This window comes from Populus nigra, chromosome 12 (assembly GCF_951802175.1).
Source record: "Populus nigra chromosome 12, ddPopNigr1.1, whole genome shotgun sequence".
Taxonomy (NCBI): domain Eukaryota; kingdom Viridiplantae; phylum Streptophyta; class Magnoliopsida; order Malpighiales; family Salicaceae; genus Populus; species Populus nigra.
In genome coordinates this window covers 7204582-7228710 of record NC_084863.1, presented here as the reverse complement: position 1 = coordinate 7228710, position 24129 = coordinate 7204582, and the positions used below count along the sequence as shown (strand labels likewise).

Genomic DNA, 24129 nt, shown 5'->3' with positions numbered 1-24129 from the left:
ACATTGCAAAAAAGTGCAGGATGCGGAAAGAGAGTGAAAATTGCACAGTGGATTTTTTTTTATTTTTTTAATTTACAAAGAGTTTTGATTTTTAAATCTAAATAGTAAATACAGCTCACCTTTTATTTATTTATTTATTATTATTGTTGTTGGGGAAAGCACAGGCTTTTTCTTTAAACTTCAACGAGTATAGGGGGGGAAAAAAGGAATGTGCGGGAATATATAAAACGACACCAACACTCCAACACCTCCCTTCTCAAATCCCATGTGCAAAATCATCCCCTGATCCCCCGCTCCATATATTTTAATTTTGATGCCATAAAACAGAGTGAATTCAGCCCATCACGTTCTCCCCGCCCCGCCCCGCCATATATATATATATATATATATATATATAAAAAAAAAATTTTCTCTTCTTCTTCCTCACGTTTCCACCGCTCTTCTCCATTTCAGAAAAAAAAACACAGCAACCTCTCCGCTCTTCTCCATTTTAGAAAAAAAAACAGTCAACCTCTCCTCATTGAAATCGCAGCAAAAAGCCGGCATCTCCTCCACCAAACTCAAATGACATCTTCCCCTCATCTCCAAGCCTCTAGCGAGTGTTTTTCATAAAACATTGTTATCCCAAACTCTTACTTAATTCTCCACCGCTGCTGCCACCACTTAGCTATCAACAAATCAAGATAAACACCTGTCTTACTCTTAATTTTATGGTTTTCATTGTTAATTTATGATTATTTTATTTTATTTTAGTTTTGGTTTGATTATTATTTGTGTGATATATTAAGTATTGTTTGAATTGAGATAAACTAGGAATGATTGCATGTGATTGATAATGTAAATAACAATAATTAGGATTTGCATTGAATTTTAAGATTACTTCAAGCTTTTATTTGAATTGAGATAAATTAGATATGAATATTCAGGGTTTGAATTGAATATTAAGATTGATTTTTATAATTGAAAAGTTTGTTTGATTTAAGATAGTTTAGACATGACATTTCGATGCAACTAATGTTATAAATAGCATCAAGTAGGTTAAAATTAGATTAGTTAGAGCTTGCGTTGAATTTTATGATTAATTGCAATAATTATAGATTTTGTTTAATATGAGATTAACTAGATATGGATTGATGCAATTATGTATGATTTTATGGAACATCAATCAAGTAGAAATTAGATCAATTAGAGTTTGCATTGAATTTTGAAATTAATTTATATAATTGAGGATTTTGTTCTAATTGAGATAAATTAGGCATGTATTAATTTAATTAGATATGATTTTATGCAATTAAACATGCAAATAAAATCAATTATATAGAAATCAATCAATTAGGATTTGTGATGAATTTCTTTTATTAATTACCAGAGTTAGAGTTAGAGATGTTGTTTGAATTAACATAAATTAGATATTGATTGATGCAATTGTTTTCATAGGAATTTGTCTAATTGTTCAAAATGAGTTTTTTTCTTTTTACAAAATTTTTTATAACATATTTATGTTATATCATTGTGATGATACTTGTTTTCCTTATATAAACAATAATATCACTTATAATAGAAAAAACAATGTGTTATTGAATGCTACGTTAGACATATCACTAACAAAAATTAAACAAGCTATATGTCAAGAATTTGAGTGAAATTATAATGATGTTAAAATAGATGCGAGTTTTGAGATTATGATGGAATTTTTCGAATTGAAAATGATGTAGTTGTATATAAAATAAAAAAATAATAAAACATGAAAAAAATTGTTATAATATATGAATTGATTGGCCGGAAAATCCAGGTCTTGATAATTTAAACCTTGAAAATTCAAATTTCAACTTTTTTTTATGTAAAAATATTGGAGGAACTTAAAACACTCATTTTCATTTTCTAAACACCCTTTAATTGATTAAAAAACTCAAAAGTAATCTCAATAAAAAAACCTCTCCTCCTTTTCAACTAGTTTCTCCTCTCTCAACATTTAGGAGCTAACATAATAAAAACAAATTGAAAATTGAAATGTAAATATTTAAAACAAGGATAAATATGTAAAAATTGAAAAATGGTGGGGACCATGTTGTAATTCAGCGCACCTAGATTTTGCTTGTAGTTGAACAATAGAATGAACAATAGAATGAGAGGGGAGCTGTGATAGTTCAATATTAATCATAAGTTTTGTTTATAATTTGTAATTGTAAGGTAACTGTAATATAATTTGTAATGAGAGAGAAGTTAGTCTTGTGTCATGAAGGATGGAACCCAGTAAAGTTGGCACATTTACAATCACAAATAACTCCATGGAGGTGGCCTGAAGGAGGAGGAGCTGCGACCTGGCGGTGTGCTCCTGTTCAAGATATTCCAGGTTCGACTCTTGTCAGGTGCAAATAATTCCATGGAACCATCAGACTTGAACAAAGCCCATGAATGAACCATTGTGCACTTACAGGAAACTCTTTGCCGAGGGTCTTGCTCCGGTTAACCGGTGCTAATCCGAAAAAAGTTTACAATCACAAGGGCACTCACCAATTTAACAGCCACATGTTTGCACCGGAGATAAAAACAGAACATGTCTTCAAACTTCAAGCAACGATACTAATCATTTTCGAACAATTTCTACAAGTACAACACTACAACGCAAGTTGTAATGATAGACAGCAGTTTTAGAAACTTGAGGACAGAACATGTCTTCAAACTTCAAGCAACGATACTAATCATTTTCGAACAATTTCTACAAGTACAACACTACAACGCAAGTTGTAATGATAGACAGCAGTTTTAGAAACTTGAGGACAGAACATTCTCAAACAACAGCAGAATTGCTTGACGAACCTCTGTTGCATTTTTATCAGAACAAAGCAATAATGATGCTTTTTTTTTTTTAAAAAAAAAACAAATATACAAGAATGGTTTGCCAAGAACTTCACTGAAACAGGAGCACAAGTCAAATAAGTAATGTTATTTATCCATATTGTACTAACCAGACCATCCATTGCTAAAATCTTTTGTAACAGGAAAGATGCTCCATGGAATTGTTCAAACATCATGGATGCAACAAGGAGCTTTTGCAATGCATCAAACCATAAGAACTGGCACTCACTGATCATACCAAGAGACAAGCACATGCTTACTATTCTCTGCAAGATTTACTCATCAACATGCCGATTCTAGCATTCCTCCCCATCCAAACACAGGATTACTCTACAATACCTTGGCATCATTCCTTTTTGTCAAAGCCCAAAAGTTTCAACAAATCCAAATGAAAGCCTTAACATCAAAGAGGATGATAAGAGTTTATGATCTGAACGGATAGGGAAGAAAAGAAAGAAAGAAATAACCCTGACCCCTAAAAGAACAAAACAACAATATTAACCTTCCACAACACAGAACCTTTCATCCACAAAGGCTGAATCAAGCTACGTAGGGATCTGTTTGACTAACGATCCAGCTGATTTATCTTATAAACTAAAGAATCCAAACTAAAGACGAGTTGGATTGGACTTCATAAGTCCCCCCCATCAACTTAAATGCCCAAATTGATTCTGTGATCTAGTATTCCTTCAAAAGGCAGCTCCAGTTCATCACTAACTTTAACTGGGATAAACCCACTAACAATAGCATCGAATAATCTGGCAGATGACGGTGTATCACCAGCTGGACTCAAGCAAAAAATGAGCCTATAACAAAGGATTATCACCTTCTTATTCCAATCTTTTTATAATATATACTAATTAATAATTCATTCTACATGAATTAAATCAATCAATAATTATTTTTATTATTTGATATCTTCTTAAAATTTATCTTTAACCCATTTTTCTTAAAGAAATTCATTAAAAATTTCTTTAAATCTCTTAACCTTAATTCTTGTAATTAAACTAACTAGAATCTTTAACAAATCTTTTGGTGTTGCTTAGTTAAGATCCCTTTAATATTTAGATTTATAATTTATACAATTTCAATAAAATTGATCTCAAATCTTTACTTTTCTCTTCAATTAAGCCTTTAATTAAATTAATAGGAATTCCAAACTTTCTCATCTCTTTCATTTTAGTCCTTTGCTTACAAATTTTGTAAGCCAATTTTACCTTTAATTCCAATTTTGCTTCTAAATTAGGCCTCCAATTAAATGAATTAGACTTTCCAAACTTTTCTATCCTTTTCATTTTGAGCCATAGTCTTTTAATTTTATCAATTATGACTAATTTCAACCATTTCTTTTAATTTTCTTTAGTTAAACCCCAAATACATGCTCACATGAGTTTCGAAATAGCTACAAATTAAATTCTCGTCTAATTGGAACCTGAAACTATATTTATTTTAGAAATATTTTTTCTTTAAAGATTGTTTTTCTAAAAATTATTTTTTTCTTCCAATTTTTTTTTCAAGGTTTGTTATTATTTTTAACTTTTTTTATGGTTTTTTTCATTCTACAAATTTCTTTTTTCTTTTTTTTTTTAATCTTCTAAGGGTATTTATTATGTTTTTTATGTGAAAATATATTTTTAGATGAAAAAACACGCTCTTAACCAGGTAGCTAAAATTTGTATAAATAGATGATACTTTATATGACTTGGATTTTTTTTAAAAAAAAAAGATAGAAAACCTGCCTTCATAGAGAGAGAGAGAGAGAAGCCCAAGCACGTGTCATTTTTTTTCTTTTACTATCGAAGGCATGTCAGGACCCAACTCTACGTGTCTAGCCCTTTTTTAACTTTATTTCTTAAATTAAAATTAATTAAGATTTATTAATTAATAAAAAAGTGAGATACCTGAAATTTAATTTTAATTGAAATTATTTAAAATATATTAATTAAAAAAATATTGTGATATTTTTTTTAATAGTATAGCATTTAATTTTCACTTGGTTTTTGACTTATATTATAACTTTTTTTGTTTTTTCATGCTACCCTACATAATTTTTTTTCTTTTAATTTTATTCAATAACTTCCAAATACATGCTTATTTTTATTATTATTTAATTAATTGAAGCATTGAAAAAAATACAAAATTACAAAAACCAAATAGATCTATACCATATATTACGAGATCAAATATTTTATTTTACATTTATCTTTTAACTTTTTAGTTTAGTTTTTATTTAGTGTTAGCAATCTTTTTTGTATTTATTGATGTATATGGTTCTTAATTTTTTATTATTATTTAATTAATTAAAGCATTGAAAAAATACAAAATTACAAAAACCAAATAGATCTATACTATATGTTACGAGATTAAATATCTTATTTTACATTTATCTTTTAACTTTTTGGTTTAGTTTTTATTTAGTGTTAACAATATTTTTGTATTTATTGATGTAAATGGTTCTTAATTTATTAAATTAAATATATAAATCAATTTTTTAATTTGCAATAAAGATTTTTTCTTTTCATTGAAAACCCCTGCACATTCATTTTTTGGTGTTAATTTTTTTTTTGTCCTACTCATGACAAAGCATGGGTTAACTGACTAGATTTTAAAATCATTTATTAAAAATTTATATGCAATTAGAAAATAATATTAGTAATGCTTATTTTTTTTAATTTTTTTAAAAATTGGTTTTATATTAAGTGAAATGCAGGTTCTAACCCAATAATAATTATTAAATGATATGGCAACATATAAATGCGAATTCATTAATGGATATATTATATAATTATCTTAAAAAAAACTAAAAAGAATTAAGGTTTCATGGTACTGGATTGGAATAGTATGATGATGATTTTACTTTTCTAAAACAAATAAAATTATCGGCATTGTTATTGGGAATAATATGTTCTTTTCAAAGAGTTCATTAATTATTATCATATTGATTGAGAACAACTTAGTCTTTTTTTTATATTGTTAAATCATATAAAAATAACTAAATCACTTTTAAAAGCAAAATTTATTTAACTCGTGTGCGAAGTCTTTTTTTTAATTTTCACTTCCTTAAGTATAGTAAAATAACTAAATTATCCTTAAAAATAAAATTTTTTTAACTAGTGTTCAAAAGCTTTTTCATGTTTTCATCTTGATTTTTAGTTATAATCAAGTTGATTGAGAGGTAATTCAGTATTTTAATAAATATAAAATATTATAAAAAAATCAAAATTGATTGACATGTATTACGCACGCATCAACATATGGGATGTGTTTGCGTTATTTCGGCGACGCGTGAGGGGGCATTTGATGGTGAAATGGTAGCTTATAGGAAGTCATTTGAATCAACTCAGTGGTCCTTTCATCTCTAAGCAACACGTGTGACTTACTGACCTTCGGTTTGATGCTTATGATAATTTTTTTTCTCTCACTTCTTAGATTTTTGTGCCTGACCCTTCAAATTTTTTAAGTAGCCCTTCAATTTATTTTTCCTTCAGATTTGGTCATTGTTCTTTTGATTATTATTTTATTTGAAATAATTTATAAAATTAGATTTGTTTTTTAAATTTCACCCCCTTCAATTTTTTTCATTTGTCAGATTCGGTCCCTATATTTTTTATTGCTATTTATTTTATTTGATATAATTTTAAAAATTAAATATTTTTTATGATTTCATTCTCCTTCTGTTTTCTTTTCTTATCAGATTTAATTTTCATTCTTTTTATTGCTATTGTTTTTATTTTGCAAAAACAAAAATGATTATTTTTTTTCATTTCATCCATCAACATTAAATTGGTTGGGAATTGAGCTTCTTAGTTGAGCATGAGTCTTGAATTTTATAGGTTGTGAGTTTGTGAGATTAATTTAGGTTTGGAAGATTCACTCGATTTGCTTAAGTTTTTTTCTTTCTTTTTTAAGCTCATATTTTTTTCAGTTTTATCCTTTAGCATTTATTTAATTGGAGATTGAGTTTTTTTTATATATTTTTTCTTTTTATAGCATTTTTCACTAATTTTAAAAATGATAGGGTTATCTTTCATTTTATTTGTCATTCTTGGTTAGGTAAAACTTATTTTAAAAATAAATTTTGTTTTTGTACTAAATTATAAGCACAAGATGTTTATTTTATAATATTTTGTTTTGTTTGTTTTCCGGATCATTGTTTTGATGGCGTGTGTGGTTTTTTTTTGTGTCATTGTGCAACCTTTTGCAATGACATTAGAACTATCTTGGTGAGCTCATTCTGGTGGTGAAGTCTTTTTTCTTCTTTCGAGTATGATATTGACATTAATTTTTTTTTTATAGTTAATTATTGTCAATTTGTTTTATTTGTTGTCTATATTTTTTTTAATTATATTATTAAATTAACATATCTTGTAAATTAACTCAGATATCATATTTTTCTCTCTTTTTTATTTAAAAAAACAATGGTCTCTTAAACTCTTTTTTTTTTTTTTTATGTTAAGAAAAATTTAAGATTGCCCCTGCCATCTAGTAATTTCATTACATGTGATAAAATTCATATTTAAAACTCTTTTTTTAATGTAAGTAATAGAAACAATTACAAAACAAAACCCCAAACTATGATGCATTTCACAACCTGGTCCCAACGCATGAAATTTTCATAAGACCCCACATAGATCTGTCATGTTAAACGTTAATAAACAGCTGGAAGCCCGCGAGGCAAAATTCTCTTCTTCTTTTGGTCTGTTCTCACGTAAATCCACTTATAAGTGTATTTCAGGTGATTGAGAATATGGTTATAATTATTTTTTAAAACCTTTTTTTTTTCAGAAATATATTAAGCTTTTCAAAATATTTTTTTAGAAATATATTAAAAGAATATTTTTTATTTTTAAAATTATTTTTAAATACCAAAAAAATATTAATTAAAATAATTTTAAACCATACAGGCTGACACAGAAAGGATAGTCCCGAGGCGGACATAACCTAGCATACTTGGCCAAGTATATAATAAACATAAATTGTCGATGAGGAAGGCAAGGCGCACGGTTCTTCTATATCGTTCGAGCTCAGCTGTGTGCATTCAACAGTTCCATCCAGTAAGAATATGACGATATTATAACAAGTAGCAAAATTATTGCAAGGGTATATAACAAGTGTGCAAAATAAAAACTATATCACTTGTAAACTTCCCAAAGCAGATTATATAGCAAAATCCATGCATATACTGCTTGCAGAAGACAGAAAAATACACATAAAACAATGAAAGTACTGTGCAAAGAGAAGCCACAACCCACCTTTTATGAATGCAATAACCATTTTAAATTCAATTCAAATTCAATTGTTTTCAGCACCTAAATGGCCTCGTATCAAAAGCCCTACCTCCTAAAATATGGAATCATCTGTATACAGAACGTAGCTCAGAAGGATATGAGGTCATCCTTAGAGAATTGCTCCTTCTTTGGGTCTTGCGCGCCTTCAGATGCACTCCCTCCCTTCTTACCAAATATCATTTCATCAAGATCATCTATCATATCATCACTGCTCCCTCCGTGGGTTCCACCTTGTGGACCTGCAGGTTTCCTGATCAAGGACTCTTCTTTGGCATGAATGGGTGAATCAGGCTCAACAGCAACAGGAATCAAAGTAGGTTCAGGTACAGCAGGAACCACTGATGGGGTCTTCAACTCTTCATACTTCGAGAGAACTTTCTGGATTTCGTCATTCACATTCAAACCTTCAAAAAGAAGAGCCTCGTTGTCTCCTGCTGTCTCAATGATTCTTTGCACAGTCAGTTGTGACTGATGACACTGCTGGACTAGTGTAGTTGCCAAACCATCCTGCCAATTGAAACAATTCCATACCGTGATCTCAAAAAAGAACCAAATGGCCAGATATTGTGAAAGAGATATCGTCCACTGAACGACGTCTATGTTCTTTTATTTTATCTAATAGCAATCCCATCAATGTTGGGAAGAATTGGCATATTTCCCACTTCAAATCACTGCAAATCATCTTGACCTAATCGTTCTAAGATATTATAGCTATGCATATCTAAAGAAATCACACCCAATGGCAGATCCTCACAGAGGCAAGAGAGGGCAACAGCCTCCCCTAGGATGTTTACATTTTTTTTAACATCTATAAACATTGAAAATGAACCTCCTATGAAAATTGAAAATGTAAACTGTTTCTTTGAAATACATTTTAATTCTCCAATTCTCTAGAAAACTAGAAAACATCAAAATATTTGTTTTCCATATTCTCCACTATAAAAATTAATTGGCCCTGTTTGGTTCATCTAATGTTTTATGGCTATTACTTTTAATATTTTCAATTTACGCCAACCAAGACCCTTATTTTCTATTTTATAAAATTTGTATTCAATAGATATGTTTTCTTAACTTTCCATGGTGAAATCTTTTTAGAATAAATAAGAAAACTAGAGATATAAAAAGAAAAAAAAATCTTAAAGTAAGCTTTTCAAATAATTCAATTCAGTCCTGAAACTCAAATTTTATTTGCAGTTGGATCTTTGGTTTCAAATTTTCATGTCTTTTCAAAACTAAATGTCTCATTACTCATACATAAATATCATTTTCAAGGAAAAGAAAAACACATGGTTAAAAAGAGTCAAAATATTTTTCCTCTTTCACAGTTTTCTAGTAATATTTGTACAAGGTGCTCAATGTTCTAGATCATTATTATTAAACTAAAATATCTTGAAATTTAACCTAGTAATTTTATTTGAGTTTTGACCAAATTAAATTCATTGCTCTGAAAAGAATTGAGTGCTGATACAGCCTCTATATATTTAGCCATATTCTTGCACCTCCTAGAATTTTGTTCAAAATCCACCACTAATCAAACCATTATTTGTACTAGTAAGACACCTTATCTTAATTGTTGAGGATGAGTTTTGTTTTTTTTATCATTTACATAAACAGTAGCACAGCATGATTCCCCAAAATTCAAACAAACTAAAATTTGAATCGATTTCATGCCTTTATGTTCTTGGAAAGAAAAAGAAGCAGTCATAATATGATTGATTGGACATAGTGAACAGTCATAATATGACTGCACTGGAAACAATTATTTTCACAGCTGACCCTGGACAAAGACATCAACATCTACAGTCAAAAGACCCAAAACCAATCACTTTTATGCATGATCTTTAAAAATAACAATCATCAGATAATCAGAATTCAGAACTCACATATGCATGTTACCATCCCTCCCACCAACTCCTAAGAATCCTAAAACGTATACCAATTCAGTGGCACTGATTTAATGCAAATGAAAAATGTTTATCAATTAGAACTTCAAATATATGCAAATACCTTTTTCTAATGATATACATGATGTATCTTGAATCAAGCATGTATAATTTGATAGTTGCATGGTATCGTATGATGGAGTTGACACATGGGGTTATATTGAAGCTTTGGTATGAGAAAAGTATAGTAGTATTCTTTTAAGCAGGTTGACTGTTCTTGAAATAGTTTAGGAATGTTCAGTTTTAAGGTGAAATTCTGCAGAATCATTTTTTTTCTCATCCATTATCTGGACACATGGGAAGCCACCAAACACTCTTTGATCAATGATTCGTGAGCAGTTTAACAAGGTTCTGGAAACAATTAAACTTGTTGGCATGCTCATAAAATTGAGTCATGATTGAAGCAAAATCACTATTTACAAAGTCAGAATTTGGAATTGTTAAAATCACTGATAGAATTGCAATGTTAACAGGTTTACATTCTATCAGTTTTTAGTGTCTTATAAATGAATAATGGAAGTATTCATTTTAATTGTGACACTTAGACTTCTTTTAGTGGACTTGAGTCATCAGGGTGGCATTGAAATGAGCACCACTGATTGATTTGACTTGAGGGGTCAATTAAAACAATAAAAAAAGAATTTTTAGATAGGATTCTGATTTCTACTTTTTTTTTCTATATTAAAAGTTTTTCACTATTTTAAAAAAATAAAAGAGGCAAATTTTATGCATGTCCCAAATAATATAAAATAAGATTATAATGTGATGCCTTCACCATGGAATAATAAGGGTAAAAAAAAGGGTCTGTTTTAGATAAGAGTGTACATCTATGTGAGGTTTTTTTTTTTTTTTTTTTTCAGGGGTGGGGTGGGGGGCTGTTTGCTTGTTGCTACATTAAGATTGGAAATCCTAGAGTCTTCGGAAAAAGGGCCAACTTATAAAGAATGTTCTCCATTGTGAATAAAAAATCTAGAAATTAGAAATGCTTTGTTTTTCCTTTGACTAGCATGTCATATTTGGACATGAAGATCTTGTTATCCATTCTCCTTTAAAAAAAATCCCTCGAAAACAGCCTTAGTTTTTCACAATTCAACAGGTCCAAAATATGGTTAAACAGGTCAGTTTGATATCTTTGGAATGCTAGTTAGTTTGCCAAAGTCAAGTGAAAGTACATGAACAAAGAAGTCATACACATAAACAACAGGAAAAGTTCAGGCATCTCATATTTGAAGTAGAATTATAGAGCCAAATTTTTTTATCTAATCAAAATCAATACATCCACATCAAATTAATTGAAGATCGAGAACTTGTAAGATTAGAAGTACCTGTAATGCATCTTGTTGAGGTGAAGAGGACAATACTGTTGTGAGAAGCTCTATGGTGTTTCTTGCCACATCAAATGCTTCCTTTGTCTGTTCAGCTGTAAAACTTTGCAGAGGAATATCGTGCTGAATCTGATGTGTAAGACTAGCATCCGCTTCTGGAGCCGACACAGTACAAGGTGGGGTGAAGATAGGCACTAAACTCTCATTGTCACGACCAGGGAATCGGATACCCCTTGATTTTAAACTCTTCAGAAAAATATGATAAGGTCAAGAAACAATAATGGTTTGAGAAATCATAAATCTGCACTAGTCAAATTATTGCATGGATATATCTTCTATAGCAACACTGCACAATAAAGAACTTGCATAATTTTCTTACAAGACAATTTATTTCCACAGATATTCAAAGCAAACAAATGCTTTCTCAAATTTAAATATGGAAAACACAAGCAAGCATAGCCTAGTTGCACACCCCATAGTTTCCTTCAGCAAAGCAAGTTAAGAGTCCTAATAACTCCAGTTTATTTGGTTATTATGTAATGGAGGAGAGCTACCCATTGTGTAGCCCAAGGCCCAGCAGGTCTCCTGATGAACCCAAAAAAGTATATAGATATGGAACATTTCATTTAACTTCTATTGCGTATTTTAGCATATTTACCCAGCCAACTTGATCAAAGTGATTTTGATAGTATGACTCCCTTTCAATCAAGATTGTATAGGCTAAGAATCACATTTCATCAAGCAGAGAAGACTTTAGGCTTTACACTATAAGAAGGCTGAAAACCAAATACAAACCAAAATCCAATTTGATCCAATAATAGGAGCTAATAGGAGAGAGAGAGAAAAAAGGATCGCATAGCTGAACTTCAGACAGATATTTGCATTAAACTCAGGATAATGTTCCATTGCTAACAAGCCATAAGGTAATTGAAAATAGGATGTTCCTTTTCTTAACCCAGTTTCTTAAGGCAAACATTCAAAAAGTGAGATCACTAAGAAACAAAAATAAGGAATACCTTGTATGTTTCTTCATAAACAGGTAAATAACGCAGCTCACTAGTTGACTCTCCCCATGCTTCAATGAGCATCAAAGCTTTATTCCTATTATTGACAGCAGTCTGAGGATCATCAATCAACTTCACCATTTCATCAAGAACCCTCTCAGCTGCCACCTCTGAGAAAGCTTTCTCACAATTCTTAGCACATGTTTCAAGCAACATTAAAGCTAAATACTGTATCCTAGCATTTTTTATCATGATCCTCTTCTTTATTCCACGAATCAATTCAACACTACTAACTTTTTCATGATTGATCATATCACAGATATCAAGATTCATTGCCCAATCAGGCTCATCAAGCGTCTCAGCTGTGGCATCCTCAACAAGTTTATCTTCTTGGTTAGGACCTTGTAATAGCTCCTTCACCTTGAAGCTCATTGAGCTCATGCCTGCACTCATCTTTCGACCCACCTCGGCACCTCCAGTCTTGAGGAGTTCACCAAAAGCACTGACCTTCTCCATCAAATTGTCGCTCATCTTCGCAGCCTTTTTGAAACCCTACGACCAAATCTTCAAATTGTTGTCCTGAAAAGCCAATAACCAACATAAATCAGAACAAAATCATGCTATGTCTCATAGCTGAGAGCAAAAGGGAAAAGAAAAGTGAGTTTTTCACATTCTGAAGTGACAGGAGACAGAAAAAGATTCAAAATTTAACTTCCTTTTTTAGCCCTAAATTTTTCCCTTAAAAAAGCATAATCTAATTAGAGAATATTAGAACAAAAAATTGAGCAAAGTCAACTCAACTATCTTTCATAGTTGATCAAAATTCAGAATTTCTCGTTCTTCGGAAACCACACAAAGATAGAAGACTCGAAAATCCTAAAAACCCTCAAAATTCTGCTACTTAAATTGATGAGCTGAGCATATTACAAAACCTAAAATTCAAAACTCATAACTAGAACTCTACAAACCCAAAATTCCATAATCTCCGAAAGCCAACCTATTGATCCAAAACCCAAAAACCCCGATGAAAAAAAAAGAAAAAAAAAGTCACAAGAAAACCACTGAATGCTGTTTTCTGGGTCAATCTTAGTCTTTGTGTGTGTGTGTGTTAAACCCCAAAAACACTCACAAATCACAAAACTCTCGTCCTTTAAAGAAAAAAAAAACCTTCTCTTCTTCTTAGACATGATCAGATCAAATTAATGACAACAATCTGATAAAAAAACCCACTTTATCGTTCACTTTTAAGAAAAATAAGATGATAAATTACCTTAGCAGTTTGTAGTTGTTGTTGTTGAGTCGGAGTCAGTAGACTTGACGATGATGATTTTTCCTCGGAGCTGTTCCAACCAATTTCTTATATAGTAATGTTTCAGTTATTTTGTTTTTCGTTTGAACTTCTCACTTTCACGAATAAGTTATAAATTAGTCCCTTTATATTTTTGTGAAACTGCTTAAATAGTCCTTTTACTTTTAAATAATAATTAATTAGTCCGTACCATCCCTTTCATACCCTTTTCCACTCAATTATTTATTTATTAAATATAGAGAAGGAAAGAAAAAAAATAAATATTATCTTTCATTGTTTTGGAATTAGATTTTCTTTTTCTTTTTTTTTATTTTGTTTTATATGAGAATTTATATGCCGTAGGGGTCCATTTTATTTTTTATAGAAGCTTTATTCCTATTATTTTGCTTTCTTGCTTGCTTGCTTGTCACACGGGTTTTTGACTTGACTCCTTCCATAATTCAAACTTTGGGAAGCAGCATCGTCGTTTCGAGTTTAGAATATATTTTTTTCTTGCCCCTCTTTCGGTTTGCATGAGAATTTATATGATGTAGCCGTTTACATTATTTTTCATGGAACTTCGCCAGCCAAGTTCATCCTTTATTTTCTTTTTTTTTTTCAAAATCAATAAAGCTCCATCAAATGTAAAGCCTGTTGGGGGGCGGGCCCCTCAACACTTTTAAAGAGCCTCTTTGATTTACTTTGAATTTACTCTTTACTTGCGTGAAAAGAAAACAAAATAAAAATATTATTTTATAAAAATAAATTCATTAATTTATTCTAATATAAATCCTCCAATCAATCAAAAACAGAAATAAAAACATAAATTATAAGTAAAATTTTTCTACAAATGAAGTAAAGCCACCAATTAATTTATTTTTCATCAAACGAAACAAGGTAACTTAAATTTAAAATCTATTTTTGTTTTGTTTAGAGATATTTATTAATAATTTGATGAGGTTTTTTTTATATATATAATTCTATTATTTTTGCTTCTTTTTTTCCTCAGATCTGCTAGTTCTACCAATTATTTTTTGATTTTTTATTATAGTGATTTTTTTTCTAATTAATTAGATATATTTTATTGGTTTGTTTTGATTATGCTTGGATTTTTTTATTTTTTGTTTTTAGCAGAGCCACCAAAATTATCAATTTTTTCTTACGATATATGTTTTGATTTTAGGTTAAACCATGAAAAAAATAAGAAGAATTGATTTTTTTGAAAAAAAAATATTGATAACTCATAGCCTACTGAACGAGCTTTTTCAGTGATGAAGATTGTTAAAACAAGACTTCGCAATCGGATGGAGGATGATTTTCTTGCAAATTATTTGATTGTCTATATAGAAAAAGAAATTGCTGAAAGATTCACAATTGATATGATAATCGATGATTTCTATTCTATGAAAGAAAGACGAGCACAATTAAAATAAATATGTAAGAATCATTCTTTATTATTTTTTGCTTTATTTCAAAGTTTATCAAACATAAATAATGCTTCTTCACTTTAGCTAATGTTTCTTATATACTTTGTTTGTTTATGTTTGATAGGTATAAAGACCAACAATATTAAAGTGATGAATACATTATGAAGATGAAATTAACTTCATTGCTTTGAATCAATTTGGTATTGCTCCAAACCTTCTAAATTATGCAGGTTTTATTTTACAACTCATGTACAATAAATTAAAACAAATATTATATCTTGTTATATTAATTTTGACCCCCCTAACAAATAATCCTATCTTCGCCCCTGACTATTAGAGCCCCAAGGCCCATCAAACTTCCTAACCATATAAAAAGATATATTTCCTTTCTTTTATATTTTTCTTATTTTAGTTTGAGGCATATTTTTTTTATACTAAGATGCGCCCGCACACATTTCTAATATATCAAGAACACATTATATCTAATATAAAAACTCATGATATGAGAAAAAAAATTATACTGAATTCTCTTTCTTTTCTATCACCTTCTTTCTATTATGTTGATCTTATATGGTATGAGAGCCTTTACTTAATAGAAATCATAACTTTCATAGATAATCTCTCTTACACTTTTAATAATCAAGAAAACAATGTATTTTTTTCCCTCTTGACTAAGCCAACAAACTACAACAACATTCTCATTCTCATTTATTCTCATTATATCTTTTTAAAACTAATGAATGGAAACTAGTTGTTCTAGAAGGTGCAATTCAAGCCATTTTTTTATTAGGCAATGCATATGTGTCTTTATTGATGGATTAAAGCCATGTTTGTAACCCTCCTTACCATAAAGAATGCATTCATCGTCATACCAAACTCGAATTATTTACACTGTATTCAATACGATCAACTAATAATAAACACTTTAATTGTATATTTTTCTATCGATATATAATCTCATGTGATTGATTATCAAACCTCTCGCTCTATTTGAACAACCCCAGAATCAGCTCTAGCCTTTTCATTGATAACTTGAGTTATGTCTCTTCATTTAAGCCTTTTAGACTTGTGACAAGTATTTGAAGAATCAATTTCAGCTTATCTACATCGTGGAAAAGCATACAATGATGAACTGACAATAGTTGGTAAGCCACTCAATCTCACAAACTTTAACTTGTATATATATTCAAAGATCTATTATCATAGTGAAAGGACTTAATAACCATTTTAATAGCTATATCCAAACCTATTACCTTCTTGAAATTGAATAGCTTACTCATAAGCTATAAATTTTTACACAAGAATGACTTTTGTAAGCTCTCTATTAGATCCACATTTGTTGATGATGTAACTATCTCTTCGATCTACATTGTTAAATAGTCCACTTATATTGACAAAGGTAACAACTTTAACTTTAGTTTTTTCTCTAGTCATCTTTTCAATAGATGTGGTAGAAATTAGCAAGATCACCAAAATAAAAGAAATTTTAGTTAAAAGAATGAATTAGAATGGAATCAACCATGGTAGGGCACCAAAATTTAATGCCAAATATGTGATAACTATAATCATAATACCCTAACATGTTCCCTTTACTTTTAGGTTTTGGTTCTTTTCCTAAAGAAAATTATCCGGCCTCATTAATTTTAGGCCCTTCACTTTTGAACAACACTATTTCAAATTGTCACTTCTCTTTAAATCATGGCCAATCATGACATCTTTTTATCAAGGCAACAAATCATGTCATGCTAGATGCTGCTGCTTAATTTTTGACCCATGTTTTACTAATTTTTCAAAAAAAAAAGGGTTTATATATGGCGATAATATGAAACATCAGGGCTAATATTAAAGAAACAATATGTTAAGGAGATAATTACTGAATCATATATAATTACTGCAATATAAAATACCATAGATATATAATTTGATTTGTGCTGGTTATGGAAAATAATCACTGCAATATAAAATACCATATATATATAATTTATTGGTGCTGGTTATAGAAGACAACCTCTACAATAATTATTGTAATATTTTTTTAAATAACACGTGTAGAGATTTTTTATATAAGTGAACCTCCAACCATATAAAAAGGGGAAGAAAAATATTCACAAGGGGGTAATTTTTTGGGAAAAGGGGAGCTAAACAAAAAAACCCTAAAGATAAAAAAACCCTAAACTCGTTCTCTCTTGGAGCCGTTCCCCCCTCTAGCCGACCAAAGCCTTTCCTTTCCCTTGGCTAAAACCTAAACGAGTCGCCTCCCAACGCCATTTTCCAACATCCCGGCAGACAAACCTCTCTCATTTCTCAGCCGGTCAAACAAATCTTCACCTTGCCATTTCCTCTCAATCTTCAACCTGCAGCACAGCAACCCTATCTCCTTTTTTCTCTAAAACCACCGCAACCGCACATTCTCCCCTCTATTTCCCCAATTGCAACTCCCCTTCACTGCCGCCACACCCACATCAACATCCCTCGGCCACTCCATTTTTCCCTAGCTCCAGAACCATTCAAAAGAGACCGGCCTCTTAGCCAATTGATCTCTCCCCTTTCCTCCGCCAAACAGCCTCCCAAACCCACAGAACTAGCGCATCAACAACCCTTCTCTGCCATTTCAGCACCTTACCATAGACGGGCCAAAACCAGAGAGAAACCCCCTTATTTTCCTCCTTTTTTGTTGCAGCGTCCCTTCATCCTCTCACTGATGTCGTCCCTCTCCTCTCCCAGTAGACCCGAACCGGCCACCAGCAGTTGCACAGTCGTCGATAGAAACCCATTCGCCAGCCAGCTGCCTGAAACAGAGAAGAAGGCAAAACCAAGAGAAAAGCAGATCCAAACGGAAACAAACAGATCCGTGAACAAGAAAGAAAAAAACTAAAATCAACTGCTTGCTGCGTTTTTGGGTGTTTTGCATGTCATCGCCGACGAGGAAGGGAAGAAGGGATGAAGCCAAGCCAGATCCTCCCATCCCCTATTTTTTCTTGTGGTGGCACGTGGAGCAGACGTGTCGCCACTATTCTTGCATTCCCAGAAGTGTTCCTCTGCCATTCCTGAATATTTGGGGGTTTATTTTGCAATTTCTGAATTGTATATTATGTGTTTATATTTGTTTTGAATTTATGTTATTTGTAATTAAACATGGGTGTATTGAGAAAAACATAATAAAAAGGGGATGTGTGTGTGTGTTCGTATGTTGTTGAATTATAAAAATAAAAAAAGATAAAAAAAATTTAATGTATTAATTTGCATATGATCAAGTATTTTAGGGACAAATAAAATCATGTTGTATTTTTCGTGAAAATGTAAGAACATGTTTCTACATATTTTTTGAGATTTATTAAATGATTTATTAAAGTCTTAAGAATCTAATTAATATGTGGTTTTTAACAAAGAAAAATATAAAAATGTTTTTGTGTGTTGCATACAGTTAATATTCTAACATGTTTTGAATGTTCTTTTTTTTTATAAAAAATATTGAAAGCTTTGAAAAATGTGTTTTCACATGGATTTCTTAAACACAATAAAACTTATTTTCTTGTATTTCTGGATTTTACATCATGTTTGTAAAACTCCAAAGGGTATCGGCTAATATTTCAAAAAATACAAAAATCTTATTTTGGGGGGAATCCATCTATTCTTCACCGTTAATGTTTGGATAAAGAAATCCCAAAGGGATGAATATCCAAAATATTATTGGGAATAATTTGTTATTATTCACTGTTAATATTTGGATAAAGAAACTCTAAGTGGTAAATATCCAAAATAATTTTCTAGGAATAATAAGTCATCGCACATCATTAAAAGAAACCTTGATTATAATTGAGAACATTTCAATTTCTGATTCCATGGTTTACGTGCCGTGAGAGTATGGAACACTAAGGCAAAAATATATTTTTAAAGCGCTTTGAATTTCCTTATATTTCTAAATTTTATCCCTTCTTATGATTTACGAGTCACAAAACTCTTGAAATACTAAGGAAAAAATGAGCTTTTAAAACATATGGAATCTTCTTGGATTTCTATCTTAATAAATTTAGTCTGAATCAAACACAGATTTCAAGAGATTTGTATTGGTTCTCCTTGGTACTTTGTAGACATATCTAAGGGTGTGATCCACATTGACCAATGTTTATTTCTTTTTAAACTTTCAATCCAAATCCATTCATCATAGCAAAACGTATCCTAGGAAAACACCAACATCATAACAATTATAAGGCAAACCAAATACCAAGTAGTTTACCTTAGATAGGGCATACTAGGGGTGCTAATGCCTTTCTTTTACGCAACCAGTCCTTTACCTTAGAATCTCTGAAAGACTAGTTAGGTTTCCTAGTAACCATAATACTAAGTGACAACTCCCTTATTCATAATAAAACAAAAAACCCCGAAATCAATCGAGGATCGCCGCGACGCCGCGCTCCGCCACGAGGGTGTGACACTATACATTATTGGACTCACTAATATGAAGATCTCCATTAGCTTCGAACAACTTAAAATAGGTGATGATAAAAAAAAACTTAATATCTTACACTTAGGCTATAGGTGATGATAAAAAAAAACTTAATATCTTACACTTAGGCTATACCTTAATTCATACACCTCAACATTCCATAAAATTATATTCCATTTTACATATTCTTGACATAATTAATCCTAATCTTTTGAACAATAATTTTCTTTAAATAAGGATGTTTTTTTTAAATTTCATAGTCATTTCTATCTTGTCAAGGATGGAGTTTCTATAATCATTCTCTTATCTAGCACAATTAAAAATGGTCTATACCAACTTTAGTACTGTTATAACCTAAATTTTGACTCTCTAAAAGAAAAAAATTGAAAAAAATATCAAAACTCTAAAAAGAAAATGTTTTCGATGTGATTACCAATTTCTGGTCAATTCATAATTTTTGACCTTTTTTGCTATTGTTTTTGTAATGATAATTTTTTCAAAAAAAAAAAAGAAAAGGAAAATGAAAAAATCAATTAAACAAAAAAGAAAATTTTTAGTGATTAAAATTTAATTAAAAAACAGTAAGGCCTAATTTAGAAAAAAGAAGTTTTAAATTGTATAATGTTTTTTTAAAAAAGAGAGAATTTTTTTTTAAAAATAGAAGCTAGAAGGTGGAGTTTGTGGAGAAATTAAGAAAATAGTGGATGGATGTAGACAATTTAAAAATTTAATATGAAAAGAATATTTTGAGTAGTATAAATAAATGATTATACATGTATAAAAGGGGGAGAAATTAGAGAAAGCATTAGCCACAAAAAAACCCCACATAAAAAACACTTTTCCTATCATTCCGCACACACACCAACACTACATACACACTAAAACACTCTCTTTAAAAAAGAAAAAAGAGAAGACCAAAACCCATGACCTCTCTAAAAGAAACAAAAAAAACACCAGAACAATAACCCTCATTCAATCTCACTAAAAGACCAACCACTATCTTGCCATCACCATGAACAACATTGTCACTAGCCATTGTCCTCTCTAACAAGATGATGTTGGTGGCAGTTGCACAAGGTGAAGAAAGAGAGAATTAGTCTAAGAGATAAAGTGAAGAAGGGGTGAATGATATAAGAATAAATGCTAGCCACCATTACACTGATCATTCATGTTGCCACCATCAACATCCTTTGCTTCATCAACTTTTACCTAAGAACACTAGACCAGCCGATGTCCTATTCTTCCATATTAACACAAAAAATTGGTCATTAAAAGATTAATCATACCATATGTGACTTTCCAAATATTTAGAGGATCATGATATATTTTTAAACATTAAACTTGATCTTTACTTATAAATCAATGAATTTTTTGAATTGAAAATAAGTTAAATAGTTTAATTAATTTAATCCTACATTGATTAGAATCATGATATATTTAGGCCAATGTATTAAGAACTTAATAAGTCATATATATTAAGAATCATTGGTAAGAAATAAAACTAGAATGATGTTTAAGTATGACATGATTATAAATAAGTTTTAGAAGTTGAAGATTAGAATATAATTAAGACAATGAATTACAATCTAAACTTAGAAAAAATAAGTAGGAACTTGATTGTATAATTTTCTAAAAGAGGCCTGAAATAATATATGTGATATTTTTTAGGAGTAAAAGAGATATTTTGCCATTAATAAGATTAATATGTTTTCCTTATAATTAGAATACTATGACTCATACTTTTCTTTACACATCAGATATACTTGAAAACACAATAAAGAGCTAGCATTCAAGAAATAACAATCTCTCTCTCTTAAAAGGGTTTAGAAAATTTCTAATCTAATGATTCACGTTAATTACTATGAAAGGTTGGATAATTGAATGACTTGGGGCTTAGAATCTAGCCTCGAAAAATCATCTACCCTAAAAAGAAGAAGAAATAATCTTTAGGTAATTTTCACACAAACCTTAGAATTGTCTTTTAGGATCTATAATATTCTTAAAAAAAATTAAAATTACTATTTTCATTGTGATTTATGTCTTTTAAGAAATCCAACAATATTGTGTATGTTTCATGGATTGAATCTTTATAATGAAAAAAAGTTGATTATGTGAAAAGGGGTTTGGGGCTTTTTTTACAACAAATGAAGAATTAGAAGTAAACTGAGAAACCTAAAATTGTGTTTAAAAGCTAGAGCATATATAGTTTTTAAAATTAAAATGATTGGTTAAAACATTTGACATGCCATGCATGTTTTAGGTGAAAATTATTATTTACCACATCATACTTGGTTGATTTGATCGATCAATTTAAGCACAAGTATGATGTGGTTAATATTTTAAATGGGCCAACGGAATATGATGTTTATGTAGCCATTTGAGTATAATTTTGGACTTGAGTATTCTCGATACTAGAGGAGGAATATATTCATTTTGGTCTACTATTCAAGTAAAGATCCATGTTACTCAATCTATATTTGGTGCTGACCCAATCATAGATTTTAAAGTGATGTCACAAGAAATGAGCATGACACCATAATGAATTAGGCATTTCATAGCTTGCATCCTCTAAGTAATATCAACTTAAATTTCATAGTTTTCCTATCAATTGCCTTTATATATGACTTGTTTTAGTTTGGCTAGTGAAATATCTAATTTAGCACTAAGAATTACATTACTTCCTCCAACATGAGTGATACTATTGTTATCATTTATATTAGTATCACAATAACGACGTAATAATGTCATATTAGAATACATATTCTGTAAAATAACAAAAGTCAATGGTATCATATAACAATCTTAAATAATAATTAATTTATCTAATATATAACTAATTGAACCATAACAATCTTGTTCACATAAAAAACTAAATATTTTTGTGTCATCCAAATAAAAATTGTGCTTGTTCATAACCAAATAGGGAGGAAAAATAATTTGAAACTGATTTTTAATGGTGAAATCAACTAGGAGTCATGATCAACCAAGGAAAAGTGATCGATTGCGGCAATAAGATTTCATTAATCAACCAAAAGGTTTAGTTCTATTTAGGGAAAATTTCCTCAACAAATTAAACTAATCAATGTTGTAAATTACTTAAGATTCATGTGGTTATCAGCAAGGACATAAGATAGAGTTGAATTTATATTAGGATTTATCACTTAATCTTTTTATATGAGATAAATAAGTTTGTATATGATTATATTGAAGTATTTACATAAAACTCTAACACTATAATAATATAAATAGGTCATAACAGCTACTAGAAAAGATGACCAACCCTATATTTTTTTAAATAGCTATAATTTATTTATCTTCCTTTACCCATATGGTTTTATTGCTTTCTTTTACCAATTTGTTTTTATTGCTTTCTTTATTTCTTGAATTTTATGATTCTTGTAATTTTGTTTTTTTCTTAAAACTCATATGCTTACATGGTAGTGCCTTTTAGAACACATAATCTTTTCTAAGGGTTCAAGATGTGAAGTCCCCGCTTCTTGTTTGATAGAGATAGTTGCCTTATCATAGGTTCAATTTTAAATAAATTTATTTGGAAACAAACCTCAAACAATAATTAATTAATTAATATATCTTCCAAAATTTATCAACTCACCAATCACATAAAATATAACTAATCTAATTTATACTCGATTGATCTAAAAAACTAAAAACCATTATACATTTAACCGAAACCTAACATAACAAAATAAATCCTAACATTGAAATCATCAAATCACAAAAAAAAAAAAAACTCATAAAATTAAAAGTGATAAAGTGCTAACTTGAAATTTGTTGAAAGGAAAGTACTGAAAATGAAGATAATGGAGCGCTGATGACAATATCTGAATAAAAAAAAGGTGGGAGATAATAATTTATGGTAAAAAAAAATGCAACAAGGCAACAAGTAAAAAAGCATAGAAAAATGATGGTTTTTTGGTGAGGAAAAAGGAGAGGAAAATGAAAATAAAAGAGTAAACAGTTATTTTTATCAGAGTTTGTGTACTCTTATGGAATAAAAACTTAAGAAGTAATAATATTGGAAGAAATGTAACTTTAACAATTATGTAATTCTTATAAATATTTTTTAAAATATGCTAATTTACTTTTTTTTTACAACTATGCTAGTTAAAAAAAAAAAATCATAACATAACAATTGCTCACCAATAAAATTATACAAGCTCAATTTAATTATAATAAAAAACGACTTAGTAATTCAGTGCCCCGCAGAATATTAAAACTAATTTCTATAAAAGGTTATTTGAAACTTTTGGAATTGAATTTAATTTCAAGTATTAAATCAATTTTTTAGTTTAGAAAATTTTTAAGGATATTGATTTGAATTTCAAATAAAATTTAATTGCTAAAAAATAACTAAAATCAAATCAGGTGGGGGAAAATCTAATTTGCTATAGTAATTACTATTGGTATTAACATTAAAAACAATATTAAAAAAACACCTTTAAAAACACAAACCGTATTTTTTTTTACAGAACTCTACACTATCTCTTTCCTTCTCTTTTTTTAACCCCTAACAATTTTTTTTTCTAT

The 24129-nt window shown here is 29.8% G+C and overlaps 1 protein-coding gene across 4 annotated transcripts; it reads right to left on the bottom strand.

Moving 5' to 3' along the window:
- Positions 1-7964: 7964 nt before the first annotated feature.
- LOC133670010 (TOM1-like protein 1) lies at positions 7965-13837 on the bottom strand. 4 transcript variants are annotated; one of them, XM_062090392.1, is made up of 4 exons: positions 13690-13837; positions 12432-12998; positions 11416-11661; positions 7965-8654 (listed from the first exon to the last, which is right to left on the bottom strand). In XM_062090392.1, the coding sequence occupies exons 2-4, from the start codon at positions 12948-12950 to the stop codon at positions 8235-8237; spliced, it is 1185 nt and encodes a 394-aa protein (XP_061946376.1). In that variant the 5' UTR covers positions 12951-12998; positions 13690-13837; the 3' UTR covers positions 7965-8234. The 4 variants fall into 4 exon arrangements, with proteins under 4 accessions (XP_061946376.1, XP_061946379.1, XP_061946378.1 ...); XM_062090395.1 differs by lacking the exon at positions 13690-13837 and adding an exon at positions 13587-13654; XM_062090394.1 differs by lacking the exon at positions 13690-13837 and adding an exon at positions 13549-13620.
- Positions 13838-24129: the final 10292 nt, after the last annotated feature.

Bases quoted from the DNA above. Each gene is read 5' to 3' on its own strand.
- LOC133670010 (XM_062090392.1), bottom strand. From the start codon at position 12,950: ATGAGCGACAATTTGATGGAGAAGGTCAGTGCTTTTGGTGAACTCCTC. The intron at 11,662-12,431 runs GTATTCCTTATT...ATTTTTCTGAAG, and splicing joins TTTATGAAGAAACATACAAG to AGTTTAAAATCAAGGGGTAT. The intron at 8,655-11,415 runs GTACTTCTAATC...TTCAATTGGCAG, and splicing joins CTCAACAAGATGCATTACAG to GATGGTTTGGCAACTACACT.